This window comes from Orycteropus afer, unplaced genomic scaffold (genome assembly GCF_000298275.1).
Source record: "Orycteropus afer afer isolate SDZICR_OR568_19922 unplaced genomic scaffold, OryAfe1.0 scaffold00375, whole genome shotgun sequence".
Lineage (NCBI taxonomy): Eukaryota > Metazoa > Chordata > Mammalia > Tubulidentata > Orycteropodidae > Orycteropus > Orycteropus afer.
In genome coordinates, this window is record NW_006921962.1 from 839,017 (window position 1) to 861,664 (window position 22,648).

General features: G+C 36.1%; 1 protein-coding gene across 1 annotated transcript in view; it reads left to right on the forward strand.

Moving 5' to 3' along the window:
- Positions 1–22,648, forward strand: part of PPFIA2 (PTPRF interacting protein alpha 2) — a 643,396-nt gene that overhangs the window by 516,586 nt on the left and 104,162 nt on the right. The window contains exons 13-15 of the mRNA XM_007953155.2: positions 2,257–2,348; positions 9,692–9,827; positions 11,521–11,741. Of these exons, the coding sequence (XP_007951346.1) occupies positions 2,257–2,348; positions 9,692–9,827; positions 11,521–11,741 (449 nt within the window). The remainder of the gene's footprint in view (positions 1–2,256; positions 2,349–9,691; positions 9,828–11,520; positions 11,742–22,648) is intronic.

A 22,648-nucleotide genomic window follows, 5' to 3' on the forward strand; every position in this document is an offset into this window, starting at 1 on the left:
AATAATCATGTCACTCTCTGCTCAAAACCCCAAAGTCATTTCCTACCTCACTCAGAATAAAAGTCTTTAAATGGTCTACAGAGCCTTTCATATCTGCCCTTCTACCAGCCCCAAAATGCTTCTAAATAGAGCTCCTGCCTTTGTTTTCCCCATAACTTTTCTAATCTCAACTCAGTGGGCTGCTTGCCCTCTACATCTCCAAGTATACTACAAATAAGAGGCATTAGCACTTGTTTGTCCTTCTACCTCACCACTCATCCGGCAGTTTGTTGTACTGTGGTGATTTGCATATTGCCTTGAGGCTGCAGGCTATGCCACTGGCATTTCAAATACCAGCAGTCACGCATGGTGGACAGGTTTCAGTGGAGCTTCTAAACTAAGATAAGCTGGGAAGAAGGACCGGACCATTCACTTCTGAAAAAAATGGTTTCTGAAAACCTTATGAATAGTGGTGAAACATAGGGCTTATGAGGATGATGCTGGACCAGGTAGAGTTTTGTTCTGTTGTACATGGGGCTACTATGAGTCAGAACTGACTCAATGGCACCCAGTAACAAGAACAAGTTCCTTCTATCAAGCCTTTTCCTAAGATACCCCCAGTTTTTATTCTCTCCCTTACTTTAGGTCTTTGCTCAAATATCACTTTATCAAAATCCCCTTGTATAGCCCTCTATTTTCTCCCTCCCACTAATAAGTTCATTGTATGTCTTTTCCACTAAATTGTACACTACATGAAGACAGAAAATTTGTCACTTCACTGATCCATCTTAGCTATCTGGCACACAAAAAGGTGATCAATGTATTTGTGGAAATAATGAACAACTGGATTAACAAAACCATTAGTAAACTATTGAATATTTTTAAACAAAGGGTTTGTTTGATCATACATGTGCTTTAATGGTACATTCACATAGGAATGCATGGAGAGTACATGACAGGAGCACCATCTCTGTGGAAGTTGGTTAAAATAATTCAGAGAAGAGAGTGAAACAGCTTATAGTAGGATAAACTCCTGATAAAACTCACTGCTATGGAGTCGACTCTGACTCATAGCAACCCCTCCTTGGGTTTCTGACGTGGCATCCCTACAGAAGTAGATTGCCCAGTCTTCTTTCTAGGGAGTGGCTGATGGGTTTGAACCACCTGCCTTCTGGTTATCAGTCAAATGTCTTAGGCATTATGCCACCAGAGCTCCCTGTAGTAGGATAGTGATACCCAAAACCCACTGGCATCAGGTCGATTCTGACTCATAGACATAGCCATTGAGTTTCCATGGCTGCAAATCTTCACAGAAATAGATTACCTCATCTTCCTTCTGCAGAGCAGCTGGTGGGTTTGAAACATTGACCTTCTGGTTAGAAACCAAATGCCTTACCCACTACACCACCAGATCCCCTAAGATGGTGATAGTACGGAGAAAAAAAATAGATGAGAGAAATATTGCAAAGGACACATTTACAAACTATGTGATAAGAAGATACATATATACGAGTAAAGTGAAATTAGAAGCATTGGTCTGTGGGAGGCAAAAAAAAAGCAATAGAAAATTCAGGACACAATTAAACATTTATAACAGCATAAATGTTATAATCATTAAAACAAAACTAAGATCCCACATTGACATTTAATTAAGGGCAACAAGACAACCCCTGTCTATGTAAATTTACAGACCAAAACAGATAATAACATTCTGAGAAAATTACTAGCATCACAAAAATGTGTAAAAAAGAATTATTAATAATAATTTTCTAATTAAATTGCTACATTTTCTTCTTAAAGGTGATAAGTTTTTACTGGTCCTTGCAATCCAATCTTCCTTCTCCTTCACTCAAGTGTCCTTCAACCCTCATAGAATAATGAAAATTCTACTAGGTGCATAAATAAGAGGTTTTCTTTCTTTTTTTAAAACTGCTTATGAGTTACATTTTGCATTTTGAAGTAATATATACACAGTTGGCCTTGATCTTGATATTGCCACTGCTTACAAAAATTGAGCATCAATTAATGCCAGTGAATGTGAACAAATTTTTATTCAATTTTGCTTTTCACATTTTCATTCCAAGGAGAAATTTAATACCTAATATTTTATTATCACATCCAATAAATAATCTTTAGTTAAATTACATGCATCAGATTTCTCTTTTTCACAGAGCCATTAAGGTTAGTTTTTCATGATTAAGTGTAGGTATGATTCACATTTGTGATAGTGAGAAAAAAAATGTATGATATCTGAATAACACTTCTTTGATTTTTCAGGAAAGATTAGCAGAAGAAATTGAAAAGCTGAGATCTGAACTTGACCAAATGAAAATGAGAACTGGCTCTTTAATTGAACCTGCAATATCAAGGTAACATTTAAAGAAGGCTTATCTATTGTTCACTAAACTTCAGTATTTATTTCCTTATGGTTTCATATCTCCTTAAATAAAAGAAAGAAATACCTTCTGCTCCTTAGTAGTCTTTACACGTCTTTGATTCTTTACTCTTTTAGTTTCTACATGCAAATACAATTCTCTAAAATAAAAATGCTTCCTTTAGATATGCAAGAAAAGATTTTAAATCATTGCCTGTCTTATATTGTATTTAATTATATAGATATAAATACATAGAATGATCCTTAAATGAAGAAACTGAACTGTCTATAAAGAGATTGCATCTTATCCCAGGAAGAGGCCTCAGCCCTTTGTCTGCATGCAGCAATGTGTTCAATTCTTAATGTAATTGAATAAATATCATTCATTACAGTCTCTTAACATCTATCTATTTTATTAATAAAATAAAGGGAAGAAGATACTAAACATTTATGAAAAACATTCAAATAAACCTGGGCATATTCATCTATTTTGATTCAATAATTGATCTTAAAAGAAAAACAGAGGATTAACAATAAATACACACACAATATGTGTGTGTGTGTGTGTGTGTATAAAACCAAAAACTAAACTCACTGCTATCAAGTCAGTTCTGACTCATAGCAACCCCAATGGGCTTTCCAAAGCAGTAAGTATTTATGGAAGTAGTTTGCCCCATCTTTCTTCCATGGAATGGCTGGTGGGTTTGAACCACCAACCTTCTGGTTAGCAATCAAATGCCCTAGACACTACCCCACCAAAGCTTCACATATAATTTTCCTTTGTCCTTAGGGACTTATATTTAAAGTTGATAAAGAGAAAACTAAAATAATTGACTCATTTAATAATTTATTTATTAGATAACAAAATAATTTCAGCTATTTGAAACTTCTGCTCACCAGAGACTTTTAGAAGTCAATTTTTCACTTTATTTTAAGAACGTTAGCTCCATAAGAGCAGGGGGTTTTGTCTATCTTGATAAAAATAAATATGTCACTTTCAATATGTAACTTATAGATGTGTTAGCTATTTATTTTAGAAAATCATGTTTCTTTTTATTTTTTATTTTGACATATAATTGAATTAAAATAGTAATTCACTGATACATGTTCATATAGTAAGAATAATAATAATGGAGGAAGAGGAGAAGACTTGTTAAAATACCAAAACAGTAAATACAAGGCATTAGCATTATCCAATCACAAAATTGTATATTTACTAATATTTCTGATATGAGTTGGATTTAACTGAACAACAATACAGTTTTAATGGGTTAGGAACAAATTACATGATTCGTGGCCTAAAGAACTGATGAATAAATTGTAACCTACTTAGACCTTCAAGAAGCTTCTCAAAATTTAGGACAGCAAATATTATTTAAAATTTGAATTGTTGTTGTTGTATACCACTAAGTCACTGTCTATTCCATAAGGACTCCATATCACAGAGTAGAACAGCAATATTGGGGTTTGGGGGCTGTAATCTTTACAATATATCAGAGAGTGTTTCACTGCTATTCATAGGTTTTATTGACTATGCAAAGACATTCCATTGTGTAGATATTAACAAAATATGAATAACATTGTGAGGAATGAGAACTCCAGAACACTTAATTATGTTCCTGAGAAACCTCTGCGTAGACTAGGAGGCTGTCGTTCAAACAGAACGAATGAATACTGCATGGTTTAATATCAGAAAGGGCATGCATCAGGGTTGTATCCTTTCACCATACTTACTCAATCTGTGTGCTGAGCAAATAATCTGAGAAGCTGAACTATATGAACAAGAACATGGCATCAGGATCGGTAAAAGACTCATTAACAACATGTGATATGCAGATGACACAACCTTGCTTGCTGAAAGTGAAGATGACTTGAAGCACTTACTGATGAATATCAAAGGCTACAATCTTCAGTATAGATTACAGCTAAACATAAAGGAAATAAAAATCCTTACAACTGGACCAATAAACAACATCACAATAAATGGAGAAAGGATTGAAGTTGTCAAAGATTTCATTTCACTTGGATGCACAATCAACACCCATGGAAGCAGCAGTAAAGAAATCAGACATGTATTGCACTAGGAAAATATGCTGTAAGAGACTTCTTTAAGGTGTTGAAGAGCAAAGATGTTACTTTGAAGACTAAGGTGTCCCTAACTCAAGCCATGGTATTTTCAATCACCTCGTGTGCATGTGACAGCCACACAATGAATAAGGGAGACCAAGGAAGGGTTGATGCCTTTGAATTGTGGTTTTAGAGAAGAATACTGAAAGTACCACAGGCTGCCAGAAGAACAAACAAATCTGTCCTGGATGAAGTGCTGCCAGAATGCCATTTAGAAGTGAGAATGGCCAGACTTCATTTCACCTACTTTGGTCATGTCAGAAGGGACCATTCCCTGGAGAAGGATGTCATGCTTGGTAAAATGGAAGGTCAACGAAAAACAGGAAGACACTAAATGAGATGGATTGACATAGTGGTTGCAACAGTGGGTGGAAGCATAGCAAGGATTGTGAGGATGGCACAAATCAGGGCAGTGTTTCTTTCTGTTGTACATAAGGCCACTATAAGTCAGAATTGGTATCCAACAAAAACAGCAACAATCTTCACAAAGCAGATTGCCAGGTACTTCTGCCATGTGGGTGGGTTTGAGAAGTTGAATTAGTATAGACATATTACTTCCATTTTCTTCTATTAGAGAATCAAATCAGAGAGATGAATAAAATGAGAGAGGTGAATAGTTACTTCTTTGGGTGAAGTATAAGCAATGATCTCTAAGATTGGTACTGGCTTGGCTCTTTTTTTTTCAAGATATGTTAAGCATCTTCTACCAGCCAGACATTGGTGCATTGGAGATATTGTTGTTGTTGTTAGGTGCCATCAAGTTGTCTCCTTTTTAGTGACCTTATGTACAACAAAACACTGCCTGGTCCTGCCTGGTCAAGTATAGTATACTTGAGCCTGTCGTTGCAGCCACTGTGCCAATACATCTCCTTGAGGACTTTCCCCTTTTTCATTGACCCTGCACCTTACCCAGGATGATATCCTTCTCCATGGAATGGTTCGTTCTGACAACATGACCAACGTAGGCCATTCTCACTTCCAAGGAGCATTCCAGCTGCACTTCTTCCAGGACAGATTTGTTACTTTTTTAGCAGTCCATGGTACTTTCAGTATTCTTCACCAACACCACAACTCAAAAGCATCAACTCTTTTGGTCTTCATTATTCATCATGCAGCTGTCACTTGCATATGAGGTGATTGAAAATAACATGGCTTGGATCAGACACACCTTAGTCTTCAAAGTGACATATTTGCTCTTCAGTATTCAAAAGAGATCCTTAGCAGCAGATCTGCCCAATGCAATACGTCTTCTGATGTCTTAACTGCTGCTTCTATTGGTATTGATTGTAGAACCAAATAATATGAAGTCTTTGACAACTTCAATCTTTTCTCCATTTATCATGATGCTGCTTATTGGTCCAGTAGTGAGGATTTTTGTTTTCCTTATATTGAGGTGTAATCCATACTGTAGACTGTAGTCTTCAATCTTCTTCAGCAAGTGTTTCAAGTCATCCTGACTTTCAGCAAGCAAAGTTGTGTTGTCTGCGTGTCATAGTTTGTTAATGTGTCTTCCTCCGATCCTGATACCACATTCTTCTTCATATAGTCCAGCTTCTCAGATTATTTGTTCAGCATACAGATTGAATAAGTATTATGAAAGGATACAATCTTGACACACTCCCTTCCTGATTTTAAACTGTGGAAATATATTTGACATAAGGAGTATATGCTCCTGATGGAAAATATAGAAATATTATTTTAAGGAGTATTACAGTATGGGGGATTGTTCTGGTTACCTACTACCTCTCTGACAAGAATATACCATAAATGGGATGGCTTTAACAAACAGGAGTTTATTTTCTTAGAGTTGGAAGCTTTAAGTCCAAGTTCAAAGTGCCAGGCACTAGGGGCTGGGTGAAAATCCCTCAAACTTGGGCTTCAGCTCTGCCTCCTGCTCCCAGCCCACTGACACTAGATGCTTTTCTTCACTCAGACAGCTGCTCGCTGCTGAGGCTGACAAGCCCAAGGTTGACAAGTAAAAGGCACAGGTTTGATGTTAACAAACCACATGGCAGAGCATTAATTCAAGTGCATTGAAAGTCCCAATGCATGGCAGGTTGCTGAACAATGACACAGCTACATGCAGGGTTCAAGCATGCCATAAGCTAGAGACCGTTCCCCAAGGCTTCTCCTTATACACAGGAAGCAGACCACATCCCCAAGGCAGCTACTCAGCTACTCATAGCAGATTCTACAATGGAGTTGATTACCAATCTCACCATAGGGAATAACTACATCCAATTGCCCAGCCACTCCACCAGGCTCAGCCAAACTGACACACAAACTTAACTACCAGAGATACAGGTAGTTAGCACAATGTAGGGCAATAAGACTTTTGAGCTGCGACCTTAAGAATATTAACCATGAAAAGGTGTGAAGCGACTGTTTGAAGAACAGCTTGTTTAAAGGTTCAGAATTAAAGAAATTGTGAGTTATTAAAGAAACTGAAAGAATGTCAGTACAGGTTGAGTGGACATTAAAGAAGGGAGTTGCTAGGAGTGTAGCTGGAAAGCAGAAGGGGCCTATATGGTGGAGGACCTTGTTGTTGTTGTTATGTGCCATTGAGTTAGACCCAACTCATAGTGACCCCTCCTTGGGTTTTCGAGGTAGTATCACTGTAGAAGTAGATTGTCCAACCTTCCTTCGGAGGAGTAGCTGCTGGGTTTGAACCCCCAGCCTTCTGGTTAGCAGTCAAGTGCCTTAGGCACTATGCTACCAGAGCTCCCAGAGGACCTTGTAAGGAGAGTGAAATATTGTGGTCTTTAGCCTAAGTAACTAAGAAGGCAAAGAGTTTTAAGCAGGAGATTAATGTGACCAGATGTGTGTTTTGCTTCAAATTTTTATTAATGATTTGCTGATAGCAGATAAAAGAACAATAAAACAATACTCCTAATGTAAATAAGTTATAATGTTGGGAATTCCACTCTGACAACCAGAAAGACAATCTAAGCAACTGTAGGCAAATAGCACAAGTATATCTCATTTTATAGCGCTTCATTTTATTGCCTTTTGCAGACAGTGCTTTTTTTTTTTACAATTTGAAGCTTTGTGGCAACCCTGTGTCAAGCTAGTCTATTGGCTTCATTTTTATAACAGAGTGTACTCATTTTGTGTCTCTGTATCACATTTTGGTAATACAATATTACACTTATTCATAATGCTGTTCTACACTTAATAAACAATGGTATAGTATAAATACAACTTTTTTATGCAATGGGAAATCAAAAAAATTTGTGCAACTAACTTTACTGAGATACTCATTTTATTGGGGTGGTCTGGAACTAAACCCACAACATCTCCGAGGTATATTCAGAGCTAGATAATTTAGGAATGTATTGTACCATATTTAATTCTTTCACGAATTTATTAGATATCTCTTAACTGCTTACATGTCAGGAACTAGGAGCTCTGTTGACACAGTGCCTAAGGCATTTGACTGCTAACCAGCCACTCCACAGAAGAAAGATGAGGCAATTTACTTCTGTAAAGCTTTACTGTCTCAGAAACTCAATGGGGGTCACTGTGAGTTGGAATCAACTCCATGGCAGTGGGCTTGGTTTTGGTTTATGTTTGGCACAGTTCCCTGAGGACACGTTGGCAACTGAAACCTGACTTTTGCCTTCATGAGACTTACAGCCTCTACTCAATAGGTAAAGTTTAATAGTTGTGCCATTTATAAGTATGCCCTCATAGTTCATTTTTTATATATTTTACTGCTTTCCTCAATAAAATAATTTGACTTGATTAAATCAAGTAATTGTGATTTCAAAAATTAAAATTGCTAAGGAAGTTTGGGCAATCTACTTCAGTAGTGATACCACCCAAGGAGGGGTCACTGTGAGTCGGGTCCGACTCGACAGCACATAACAGCAACAACATATAAGCAATGGCCGATTCTCTTTTTTAGGGGATGATTCTATAGTTCATGTACTCTAATATCCCTTTTTGCCAAAAACAAGGTCTTGCATCAATCAGGTCAGAGTCTTGATGTTGCAAACCCACACCTGTTTAAACCTTGCTGGATATTTAGGAACACTTGTCTTTGTTCAGAACCCCGGTGGCACAGTGGTTAAAGTGCTAGGCCACTAATTGACACATAAGCAGTTTGAACCCACCAGCTGTTCCTCATGAAAAAGATATGGCAATTAGCCTCCATAAAGATTTACAGCCTTGGAAACCCTATGACGCAGTTTTGCTTTATTCTACAGGGTTGCTGTGCCTCAGAATCAACCCAACGGCAACCAGTTTGTGTTTTTGTTCAAAAAGAGAACTAAGATATATAATGAAGTGAATGAGTAGGAATGCTGACATTCAATAGAAAACACAGCTTTAAGCATATTTTCTATAGATGATGGATTTGTTTCTTCATTTTATACGAGACCGTGTAGCTTCTATTAGCATCATCATTATTTTAATATTAGCACCATCATTATTATAGCAATAAACTGAATTATCTGTAAATCTCTATATAAATAATTTGCTTGGGGAAACTATTTCTGCACTTTGATTACAGTGTACTTTTTTACTGGTTCATTGAAAACCAGTGTGATAATATTTTCCAACTGAAATTTTCCAACTGTTTTGCCTGTAAGCAGACTTCAGTCAAATGTGTTTATCCAAAGAGTGTTCTCTATTTTGTTTTTAGAATAGTCTTATCATAAGCTGAAAATTTTTTTCTGGGTATATATCTAATTTTATTAAAATAATAAAATAATTAACCTTAGCTCAATCTAATTATAATCTTTTTGTTGAGTCCTTAAATTGACATTAAATACAGAGAAGAAATATGAACACATTTCTCCAAAATTTTAAAATATCTGGGACCTCAAATATGTACGCATTTTTAGTTTCATTGATAAGTATCTAAAGCAAATACATTAGCCAACACATATTAGAGTACTGATTATCAATCTTAATATGCCTTATTATACTACTGCACTTAAAAATGATATTGATAATTATTGAACAGAAAAATTACAAGTGTATCCTAAAAGGACAAAATGAACTTGACCTTAAGGAATGAACCTACTAGAATTTCTGACATAAGCCTCTGGAGATGCATCAAAGTGTTCATGAAAATTCATCAACTTTTTCTTGCGGTTTATTTCCTTGAAGGTGTATGCTTTATTGCTAATCAAACAGTGAATAGTGATTTGCTAATAAGTTTAATTTGTGAGATTGGATATATTTTATATTTCTCTTTTTTTTCAGAGCTCATCTAGACACCTCAGCTGAGTTGCGATATTCGGTGGGATCACTAGTGGACAGCCAGTCTGATTATAGAACAACTAAAGTGATAAGAAGACCGAGAAGAGGCCGCATGGGTGTGCGAAGAGATGAGCCAAAGGTGAATGATCTTTATTTCAACTCTTTGATAGGTTTAAATAAATGCACTATTTCCTTTTGGGTAGAATTTCAGCACTGAAGGAATTCAAAATGGTAGCATTTTTAGTAGTTTCAAATGGAGCTTACAATATATTTTTAAAAATACTTATTATATGACTCCACTTAAAATACTTAGTATATATCTTTAATGTGTGCCAGAAATTGAAGTAAACATTATTATGCACTTATCCACATAACATTATGAAGTAGGTACTATTTTTATAACAATTTTTATAAAAAGAATGAAACTAAGAAAGACTAATCGTAAAACATTACACAGCAGGCAAGTGATATAATCAAAACTTGAGCCTACATTTCGTGGTTCCCATGGTTTTAGACTTTGTGCTGGCAAACATTAACTTTTTGCTTGCTTGGACACATAAACACTGGCATTCATATTATTCTTCAAAATTAATTAAATATTTTAATTAAAATTGTTATTTTAAAAACACTTTAGGGAAAATATACATAGACAATTGAAAGAAAACTCTAAAAGATACACTGCCATACTGGGTTCTCATTTCCTCAATAACAATTTTGTGAGCTATCTGTGGTGGGTAGGTATGTAGTTAAATTTTATAGAGAACTAGTATAATTCCTATGGTCCTAAGTATATCTTGTTTACCCCAACCACTTTTATGTAACCAAAGTACTAATTAATCTGCATATGTTCATTAGTACGCAGGACCTTGACACTTTCTATTTTCAATTGGTACCAATATGTCATATACAAATTAATTCCTCATTATAAGCATCCAAAATCCTTTGAATGGACAAATAAGTGAACAAATGAAAAATAAATCAATTATCTCTTTTATCTTTCCTTTTCTTCCTAAATGTTATTTATTTTGTTGTTGTTGTTGTTGAGAATATACACAGAATAATATACACCAATTCAACAGTTTCTACATGTAAATTTAGTAACATTGATTATATTCTTTGAGCTGTGCAACTGTTCTCACTCTCCTTTTCTGAGATGTTCCTCCTCATTAACATAAACTCTTTCTTATATGACAAATAAATTAGTGCTAACTGTATCAAAACAATTTGTAACACAAATGTTAACACAGGTCCTCATTTCTTTAGTCAGTGCTTAGGACAATACAATACGGTACTCCAGATAAATCATTTGATATGGTCACAAAATTGAAAACTAATTTTTTAAACTGCAGAAAACTGTAGAACCTCCCTCTTAGCCTCAACTCCTTCATACTTTCATATCACAGCTTAAAAACCACTAACTTATTGATTACTTAAGACTCATGCACATGACAAATTTATTAAACCATTTGAAAAAGTCAGTAAAGAAATGGGAATATTAGACTACAAATGAATTAATATTATTATTTTGGAAGTAAAAAATATTGCAAACTTAGAGAGCTTATAGTAAATATTGCTTTGAATATGGATTGCACTGGAACTCATAAGGAGGTTTATCATCTTTATTTGGATTAAAATATTGATGCTTATGCTCACAATTAACATCTATCATTACTTAAGATGTCAAAAGTACTACTTCATTAATCAATAAATTGATAAGTTAAAAATAGTTTCTGCTTTTGCCAGATCAGTTATAAAAGTATACGTGCTTTTTTGTTATAGTTGTTTTATAGAAGATAATGATAATTACTCTACACTGTATTTTTATTATTCAGGTAAAATCTCTTGGGGATCATGAATGGAATAGGACTCAACAAATTGGAGTGCTAAGCAGTCATCATTTTGAAAGTGACACTGAAATGTCTGATATTGATGATGATGACAGAGAAACAATATTTAGCTCAATGGATCTTCTCTCTCCAAGTGGTCATTCTGATGCCCAGACTCTAGCCATGATGCTTCAGGAACAATTGGATGCCATCAACAAAGAAATCAGGTAAGTGCAATTAGTGCTGGTGGTTTCAAGGCATTGGAAGACCTTGGTGATGAACACGGGTTACTCATATCAGCAGCATCAGCATCACTTGGTTGCTTGTTGTAAATACAGGATTTTGTATCTTACCACACACCCATTGAATCAAAATGTGTGCAAAATCCACACAAAAAATCTATATATCTCCTGAACAAAATCTTGGAAGCATTTTATTAGGACAGCTGTTATAAGGAACATATATGAAACACATACAGATGTTAGGACTTTAGGTGCAATATAAAAAGCCAAGGTAAACACAATAAAATATTCCCAACTAACTGTATAGCACTTTTTGAATTACAGTTTACCATTTAAATTAAAGGGTATTTGTGTTAGTATAACACATTTCAAATTACATTTAGCACTACATAAATGTACTAAATTGCAGGCAACTTAATACACTTCCAGCTTCCTTAAATGTATTTAGACATCAAAGTAAAATTTACTTGATGTTCTTCTTTAAAATCAATTTTAAGCTATAACATCAGAGAGAATATATTCTTGGATATTTATTAATTTTAAAGCCTTTAAAAAATTTATATAAGATTTTTTTTTTTTAATTCTATACCTATGGAGCACATGCTAAAACCAGGATAGCATGGGTGCTATGCTCTGCCACGAAATCTGAGATTAATAAACACAAAAAAACAGGCTATGCCTTTAAATAATGTGATAAACTAAATGCAAGACTATATTGCTGCTACTGCTGTTACTACTATTCTCAATAATAAAATCAAATTTCTATATTAATATATTACATGAAAAAATAAAAGAAAATGTTAATCATAACATCTATGGATGGTGTGAAGCAGTGATTAAGCAACTCGGCTGCTAACCAAATAGTTGGCAGTTTCAACTCATGAGCCATTCCCTGGGTGAGAGATGTGACAGTCTCCTTCCATAATGATTATGCCTTGGAAATCCTATGAAGCAATTCCTGTTCTTTAGGGTCACTATGAGTCAGAATTACTCAATGGAAATGGGTAATTGTATTCACTTGTCTCCAAAAAAAGCTTACTTTTCTACTATTTTTGCTACCATTCTCATCTAGATTTCTTCTGATGGTTATATAAAATTCATTATATCAGTAATAATAAAAGTTTTATACATTACTATCCAAGTTTGGCAAATCACATTGATTAATCAAAATCCCCTGCTATTTTTGTTCAGTATGCTCTGGTGGCGAGTGCCTAAGGCATTAGACTGCTAACCAGAAGGCTGGCAGTTCAAACCCACCAGCCACTCCTCGGAAGGAAGATTGGGCAATCTGCTTCCATAGTGATACCACCTCGTAAACCCAAGGAAGGGTCACTATGGGTCGGATCAGTCTTAACAACAGTGAGTTAAGTTAGTTGAGTACATGTGCATATTACTAAAGTGACGAAATGAAAACTCGATTCACTTGCATTCTTTAAATATGAAAGTCTTAATATTTCTATCAGACATAATCCAATATGGAGCTTAATAAGTGTATTTTTATAGTCTCAGTCCAGAGGCAACAAATAGGTTGGTGATATGTTCTATGACTGAATTATTCCATACTATAATGGAAAAAAAAATGTATTATCACCACACAGTGTCCCTATAATAGATTATTTTCAAAGACTACATAACCTTATAAAATTGAAATTGTACAAGATAACATTTTAAATATTAAAGAATGTTTTCACTATGTTAACAAATTTAACTTAATATATGCTTTCTTGAATACCAATGATATTCAGTCTTTTTATATCACTTACTTGACTGATCTCACTGAAGACTCTACTGTGTCATAGGGAATTATTTTCTCTCAGGCATCAAGAGTCTATTTATTAAATTGGGTTTTCAATTGATGAATATTTTTAATTTTTTTTTTTTTTACTATTCTGAACAATGTCTGGATTATTTACTCTTTCTGATTTTAGTTAACTCTAAGGACCTCCACATATATGTGTGTGTGTGTGTACATGTGTAAAGATATAAACAGTAACAAAATGATTTTGTTGTTGTTTGCTGTCCAATAAATTCTGACTCATAATAACCCTGTGAAACCCACTGTCATCAAGTCAATTCCAACTCATAGTGACCCCTGTTGGATTGCCAAGGCTGTACATCTTTACAAAAGTAGATTGCTTCATCTTCCTCCTGTGGAGCAGCTGGTGGATTTGAACTACTGACCTTCTGGTTAGCAGCCAAATGTCTTACCCACTACACCAATAGTAACCCTATAGAGTAAAACTGCCCCATAGGGTTTCCTAGGCTCCTAATCTTTGTGGGAGCTGATCATGAAGTCTTTTGTCCTGTGGATCCCTTGGTGGATTTGAGCTGCCAGCCTTTTCATTAGAAGCCCAATGCTTAATCAGTGTGCCACCAGGGCTATTCAATAAAATAATAGGTAATTTATCTTCTCTTTAGATCCTTACTAAAAACCATTTATAAACTGAAGTTGTCAAACCCTTTCAATGAAACCATAAATTTTGCTTTTGCTTTCCTATTCCCAGTGAATAAGCATATAGTCTTCTCATTAGAAGAGAACTTAGTCAACATCTAAATAGTTCAAAATATGACCTCTGTGACTACATGGAATAAGTGATTTTGAAGAGTGTAAATTATATTCCATAAACCCACTATTTCTCTACTCTAATGAAGATGTTATTACATAATAGGGTGAGTCTGGGAAAAAAAAATACATGTATTTGAGTTATAGGAGAAAGGAAAAGAATTTCATTTTTGACACTTACACCTCTCATTTTATGGTAGTTCTTACTTTCTTAATGTCAAACGTTTTCTGAAATATTTTTAAATGAGTAAGGGTCATAAAAATTGGTTTCCTCCTTAGGGAAATGAAAGGAACACTAATTAAAACCTTAAACCAGGAGTGGCAAAGTAGATATCTATTTAGTCAATTAGCATAGTCTGTGAAGCACTGTACTTCAAAGAATTCTAAGTCACCGTGATACTTTTTTCAGGTAAATGATGGATTAGCAGTGTCTACCCAGGGCTGCTTCCCATCTCCAATTTATCCCTTCTTGCTCATCTCAAAGAAGGATATAAGAAGATACAGTGATTTAGCTGATCCAGTCTATGACCCAGGTTTCTTAATTCAGTCCTCTTTAATTTTACCTTTTTTCTGCTTTTTTTAATGGCAACACTAAAGATAGGGGAATGAGAAATTTCTTCTGTGTTTCTGATTTTTCTATTGAAAAACTTCATGCATTTTCACATTCACTTACTCTGCCTATACAATATACATATGAAATGGACTTAATGAAAAATTCTGATATTTTTTTATTTTGTAATGAGTATAAAATTCAGTTAAAAAATTATGTGTGATATTCCAATTTCTATTTTTAATGCCCATTCCACCAGGGAAAGAGTGATTAATCTATTTTATATCATCTTTCTTTCTTTTAAATTTATAGATTCTGCAACATACTAGGGCACAGATGTTTCTGTGACTTTTTCTGCTTAGATTCAGTCTGATATATTTCCTTCTTGCAGTCTTCCAAGAGTGCAACTCAGAGAGCTTCTTAGTTGAGGACTCACCATCATCTACAGATATACATAATTTTCCCCCAGTGTCTCAACAAGCCAACCACGGGAAATCATTTCTGGCCTCTAGGAGAAACCCCACTATCTGCTAAACCCTTCTCTCAGCACTGACCATAAGTTTGTTTTTTGTTTTTTTTAACCCTACCACATATTGTTCAGAAAGTTAATTTTTTATGGTTCTTTAAAAATAGCATTGACAAATGATTGTTCCAGAAACCAAAACTAAAAAATCAAACTCACTGCCATTGAGTTGGGTCCAACTCATAATGACCCCTCATTGGGTTTTCGAGGTGGTATCACTATAGAAGTAAGCTTATCCAACCTTCCTTCTGAGGAGTGGCTGGTGGATTTGAACCACCAGCTTTCTGGTTAGCCTTAGGTACTACACCACCAGAGCTCCTTGTTCCTTGTTCCAGAAAAGTAGCCATAAAATAGGCTTAAGGCCCATACTTCTCAAAGATCCTGAGTCAAAATACTCCATGACTCTCATCTTTATATTCAAAATTAATGTCCAAAATATAGGATTTCTAGGTCTTTAATCCTCTATACCCATTGCTTTCAAATTGATTCCAATCATAGTGACCCTACAGGACCCTATAGAACTGCTCTGTAGAGTTTCCAAGGCTATAATCTTTATGGATGCAGAGTGCCACAACTTTCTCTCATGGGGTGGCTAATGAGTTTGAAATGCCAAGCAATTGGTTAGCTGCTGAGTGCATAACCAGTGTGCCACCAGGACATCCTTTAATCCTCTCTCTCACTCACTGCCGTCCTATGTGACACATAGCGACCCCTCCTTGGGTTTCCAAGGCAGTACCTCCTCAAAAGTAGGTTGCCCAGTGTACTCCACGGGCCAGCAGCACCTAAGAACATATTAACAATGAAAAATCTCATATCCTACTGTTAACCTACTGCTTCATTTTAAAAGATCCCCAGGCACTGTATGTGCACATTAAAGTTCAAGAAACACTGGCATACAACACCATTACTGTCACAGTGCGGTATACTTTCTTGCTCATTACCCAGCTTGTTACCACCAACTCTCCAGTCTTTGACCCCAGAGTCAGTGAACACTTCTGTTTTCCTCAATCTCTTCTCTGAATGTTTCTCTCATCACTTTGTATTAACCCACATCTAGCTCTTTTCTGAAGTCACCATTTCCCCATTCAAATTGTATTTCTTTGAGAAATTTAAAAGGCATCATACTAAAATGTCCTTAATTTTCTTCTACTAAACTTGGGAGCTCTGGTAGCATAGTGGCTAAGACACTTGCCTGCTAACCAGGCGGCTGGCGGTTCAAACCCACCAGCCACTCCTTGGAAGAAAGGTTGGGCAATCCTACTTCCGTAGTGATACTGTCTCGGAAACCCAAGGAGGGGTCACTATGAGTCGGGGCCTACTATGAGTCGGGGCCAACTCAACGGCACATAACAACAACAACAACAAACTTCCAAACTTATCTGTTTCTGAAGCTTCCTCTAATTAAACTTTTTCAAAAAGCAGGGGAGTATCCCTCTTTTTATTCAAGAGCATTTCCTTCATTCTTGCCATAGAGCCTTCTATCTCCAGAAACTTAGGCTCTGCTCTCAGTTTTCCCTCCACCATCTATCTGTCAGTTTGTCATACTGTGGTGGCTTATGTGTTGCTGTGATGCTGGAAGTCATCCATTTCAAAGACCAGAGAGTCATCATTGACAGACAGGTTTCAGTGCATCTTCCAGACTAAGACAGACTAGAAAGAAGGACATGATATTGAACGTACCATGGAATGCCAGAAGAATGAACAAAAGTGTTTTGGAGGAAGTAAAGCTGAAACACTCCTTGGAAGCAAGAATGGCCAGACTTTGTCTCTCAAAACAAAGTCATGTTGTCAGAAGGGCCCAGTCCCTGGAGAAGGATATGCTAGGTAAAATAGAGAGTCAGCAAAAAAGCGGAAGACTCTCAATAAGATGGATTGACACAGTTTCTGTGACAATGGGCAATGATTGTGAGGATGGTTAGGGACAAGGCAGTGTTTAGTTCTCTTGTACATAGAGTTGCTATGAGTCAAAATAGATCCAAGGACATCTAACAACATTACTTTTTCCATTCTTTTTGTTTATTTAGTCAAATACCTTAATGCATTATTTCTATTGATATATAAACATACTCAAGTCTTTCTTAAGTACAAACAAAAACCAACATTCCCTTCTAGCTACTGCCTACAGACATAACTCAGAGATATTGCTAGTTCATTTCTAGATCACTGCAATAGGATGAATATTGCAATAAAGCAAATCGTACAACACAAATGTTTTGCTTTCCCAGTGCATATAAAAGTTATGTTGACACTCTACTATAGTCAATCAAGTATGCAATAGCATTATGAAAAAGTTGGAAATATTCTGAGAATGACCAAAATGTGACAGAGACATGAAGTGAGAACTTGTGATTTGAAAAATGGTGTCAATGTATTTGCTTAATGCAGGATTGCCACAAACCTTCAATTTGTAAAAAACAAAGTACCTGTGAAGTGAACTAAAATGAGGTATGCCTGTATTTCTGTCTTTCCCTTATGTGCAAATTTTTAAAACAGTTTTCAGTAGCAGCTGATCCATATACTCAGATGTACTTTACCTCACTACAACATAATATCCACTCTCTCAAACTGAAAAAGTCTCAAATATTAGCCATGTTAAAAGAGTCCAAATGTTTTTAGTCCTGATATTGCTCTATTTGGCACCAGCCAGTGGCACCAGCCATTCCTTGGAAGGAAGATGGAGCAATCTACTTCCGTAGTGATACTGCCTCAGAAACCCAAGGAGGGGTCACTATAAGTCGAGTCCGACTTGATGGCACATAACAACAACAACAACAACATTGCTCTATTTATCAGTATCATTTGAGCTTGTTAAATACTCCCTCCTTACGATAATATTTTCAACTGCTTTTGGAAACAGCAATTCTACTAATGTCCTTTCTAAACCTCTGATCACTTCTTCTTTTACTAGTACATCCTCATCTTCCATGTGTTGTTAGGTGCCACTGAGTCATCCACCTCTGGTGACACAGTAGAACTGCCCCATAGGGTTTTCTGCACTATAATCTTCACAGGAGCAGATCGTCAGTTCTTCTCATAGGGTCAGCAGATGTGTTCAAATCTCCAACTTTTCAGTTAGCAGTCTAGCACTTTATCATTGCACCATCATGACTCCTTTTAAGGTTACTAAATGATTGTATTTCCCAGACAGGATCATCAACCACCATGGTTTCAATTACTATTATACCAGAGAAGCCGCAAGTTACATTTCTAGTTCGGCTTTCCCTTTGTGCTCCAAACCTGTTATTGTGCCTATATCCATTATTATAAACCTATCTATTCCTATCTATATTCAGATGTTTTGGTCATTTGAATCTCAGTACTTTAAGGCCAAATTCATGATTTTCTACATAAAAACTGCTTCTCTTCAGCATTCTCTATCTTAGTGTATGCAACTACTAACTATCCAGCTGATGTCGAATTTGATAATAATCTTGGATGAGTTCTTCTAGTATATACCCTCTTTTATTTAATACCAGATTGTTACTATATTAAAAAAAATTGTGATTTGGGTGAAAGTTTACAGAGTAAATTCATCTTCCACTCAGCAGTTCACATACACTTTGTCTCATGATATTGACTGTAATCTCCCACAGTGCGACAGCTCTCCCCCCACTTCCTTCCCATAGCCACCTCTTCCCTGTGTCCTTCCTTCCCATGCACTCTTGCCCCGCAAGCTCTCTCCTTGCATATACATTGCCCCTCTGTTCTCTCATGATTGATATCTCCAAGGAATGTATCTACCTTATGTAAATGATAGTTCGTATGCCTGTCTTTAGTTTGGCTGGAAGCCAAAAGAGTGGCTTAAATTCCAGACCTGAAGGGCAGCTAGGGGCCATTGTTTCAGGGGTTCCACCAAGCCCTATCAGAGCAGTAAACCTGGGCCCTTTTTTTTTTTTTATGATTTTTAGTTTTGTTCTGCATTGTTCTCCCACTCTATTCAGGATCTCCTGCATAGATCTTGCTCTGAGTGGCTAACAGTGGTAGCTGGGCTCCATCTAGCTTTTCTGGTCTCATAGTTGTATACCCTGAGGATCACATGGTGTACCAGTCCCTTAGACTAATTGTTTCCATGCATCTTTGGTTTTCTTCATTCTTCTTTGCTCTGGTTGAGGAGAGACCCATTGGTGCATCTAAATGGCTGTTTGCAAGCTTTTAAAATCCCAGTCGCTACTAGACAAAATAGGATGTGGAACAATGTTTTTGTATAGTATGTTATGCCAAGTAAGCTTGATGTCCCCTGTGACCATGGTCTTGAGCCCACAGGTCCAACTACTTGCTCCCTCTGGGTAACTGGCTGTGGCCAAGAAGTGACTACAAACTTATCCCTTGTCAGCTCTACTGTATACCTGGAAATTCTTACAGAACATACACTTGTAGAAACATTGTCTGCCAACCCTATACATGGTCATAGGTACACTCCCCCCTGCATAGACATACCTAATCATTCAGCCTGTCCACCCATCTATCCCCTTGTAGATCAATGTTTGCCATCACTGACAGTGCAGTACTGGATGGGCAAAAAGGGTTCATCTTTGTTGTCTGTGCCTCCCATGCACCTCTCTATGTCTTCCTCTTCCTCAATGCCACTGTGTTGATCACTCACATTTGGTACATTGTCCTTCTCTTCACCCAAATCAATATTTGTCTCTGTTTATCTACAAGTGTTCTCTCACCTTGCCTTCCACCCTGGGTAACCAACAAAGACAATTTCCTTCCATATATAAATCTGTCCTTGACTTTTTATAATAATGGGCTAATACGATATTTGTCCTTCTGTGATTGACTTATTTCACTCAGCATAATGTCCCTCAAGTTCATCCATGTTATGCAATGTTTTACAGATTCTACATTATTCTTTAGGGTTGCATAGTATTCTATTGTGTGTATGTACCATAGTTTGGTTATCCATTCTTCTATTGATGGGCACCTAGGTTGTTTCCATCTTTTTGCTATTAAAAATAGTGCTGCAATGAACATGGATGTGTATGTATATCTGTCCTTGTCCTGCCTCACTTCTTTAGGATATATACCTAGTAATGGAATTGCTGGGTCAAATGGTATTTCTAATTCCAACTTTTTAACGAATCGCCATACTGCTTTCCATATTGGTTGTATCATTTTACAGTCCCACAAGCAGTGTATGAGAATCCTAATCTCTCCACATCCTTGCCAACATTTTTATTTTCTGTCTTGTTGAACTTTGCTACTAGTGCTGGGGCAAGATGGTGTCTCATTGTTTTGATTTTCATCTTTCTAATGGCTAATGCCTAAGACATTTGACTTCTAACCAGAAGGCTGACAGTTCAAACTCACCAGCCTCTCCTCAGAAAGGAGGGTTGGGCAATCTAATTCCATAGTGATACCGCCTTGGAGACCCAAGGGGGGATTGCTATGAGTCGTGTCTAACTTGACAGAACATAACAACAACAATGGCTAATGATCATGAATGTTTCTTCATGTATTTGTTGGCCACATGAATATCCTCTTTGGTGAAGGATCTATGCATGTCTTCTGACCACTTTTCAATTGGATTATTAGACTTTTTGTTGTTGAGGTGTTGGAGTTTTCTATAAATTCTAAAGATAAGTCCCTTGTCAGAAATGTCATTGCCAATTTTTTTTTTCCCAATCTGCAGGTTCTCTTTTGACTCTTTTGGAGAAGTCTTTAGAAGCACATAAAAATTTAATTTTTGCAAGGTCCCATTCATCTAGTTTCTTTTCTGCTGTTTGTGCATTTTGGGTTATGCTTTCTAGTCTATTTATGCAATAAATGAGGACCCCTAAATTTGCACCTTTTTTTTTTCCTGGAGGAACTTTATAGTTTTATCTTTGACATTTAAGGCTTTGATTCATCTGAAGTTAGTTTTTTTGTGTGGTGTGAGGTACATCTTGTTTCATTTTTCTGCAGATGGATATCCAGAAATTATTACTATATTTTTATCTTTATATGATTCAAACCTTTATCTTAACTGTGATCAGGCTATTGCCTATTACAGTCATTCCTCATCTGGATAACAATTATAGTTCCTATCTAGTTTCTTTGTAGTATTTAGGCTTCTATATAACTCTGCCTAACATGAAGAGTCAACTCTTAAAACCCAAATATCCATGTACTCTATTTTTTAAACCCTTCAACTGTTCTTAAGATAGAGAACAAATCACTGATATGATATATTGGGCCCACCTATCTCAGCGTTCTCAAACCATTCCCCTCTCCTGCTCCATGCCCCATTATCCATTCCTTCCAGTTCATCAAATGTGCCATACTCTCTCCCATTCCATTGCTGTTGGTTTCTTAGTGAGCACTCTCCTCATTTCATATGTGTGCCTTAACATTTCACCACCTTTTCCTCACTCATCATGAAGAGTTTCACTCTCAGTTCTTCAGAGAAGACTTCACAGTTCATCAGTTCTCCTTTGTAGTATGTATCACAGTGTATAAATATTGATAAAATTTTTGTGATTATTTAATTAATGATTGTCTATATGAACAAAAAATGTATCTAGTTTTGCTCACTGTTTTATTTCTAGATTTTAGACTTTGCTTGATATATGAAAGGTGCTCCAGAAATAGTTGATTACTATAAATAGAAAAAAATGATCTAAAAGATGAATTCTAACTGAATAATAATTTCTGATGCTGTCTAAACATGGCTGAACTCAATGATTAGGTTTGAAATCTAGCATATACTCTTGTGATATTTATTTTGATGGTAAATATCAACACCTACCCTCAATAATAATCTGTTTTCCTTCAGTTACTCTTTGCTGTGTTACATTAGTAGTATTGCCAGTAAAAATTTTGGCTTAGACAAATTCAGTTGCTATCCAAAAAATATGTTTAAAATACTGTTCTTCAATATACTTTTCCCCTAAATCAAATAATGTACATTAGTTGCCAACTTGTAAGAAATATATAAAATTAGACGATTGTCTCTAGGTAAGTCTTGCATTCTTTCATAGAATAATTTAGCCATTTTAAAATGCTTTTTTTCTGACTTTTTCACAACTCAACTGATTGTCTTAAAAGGAATGATTTCTTACTTCAAACTCATTTGCTGCTTCTGTATTCATTGATTGATCTGTTCTTCTACACCAGCCCCGCCCCCCCCCAAAAAAAAAACCTCACTGCTTTCATGTTGATTCTGATTCATAGCGACCCCATTGGGTTTCTGAGGTGGTAAATCTTTACAGAAGCAGATTGCCCATTTTATCTGCCTTACTTTTTGTAATCTTTTTATCCTTTTATCTTCTGTA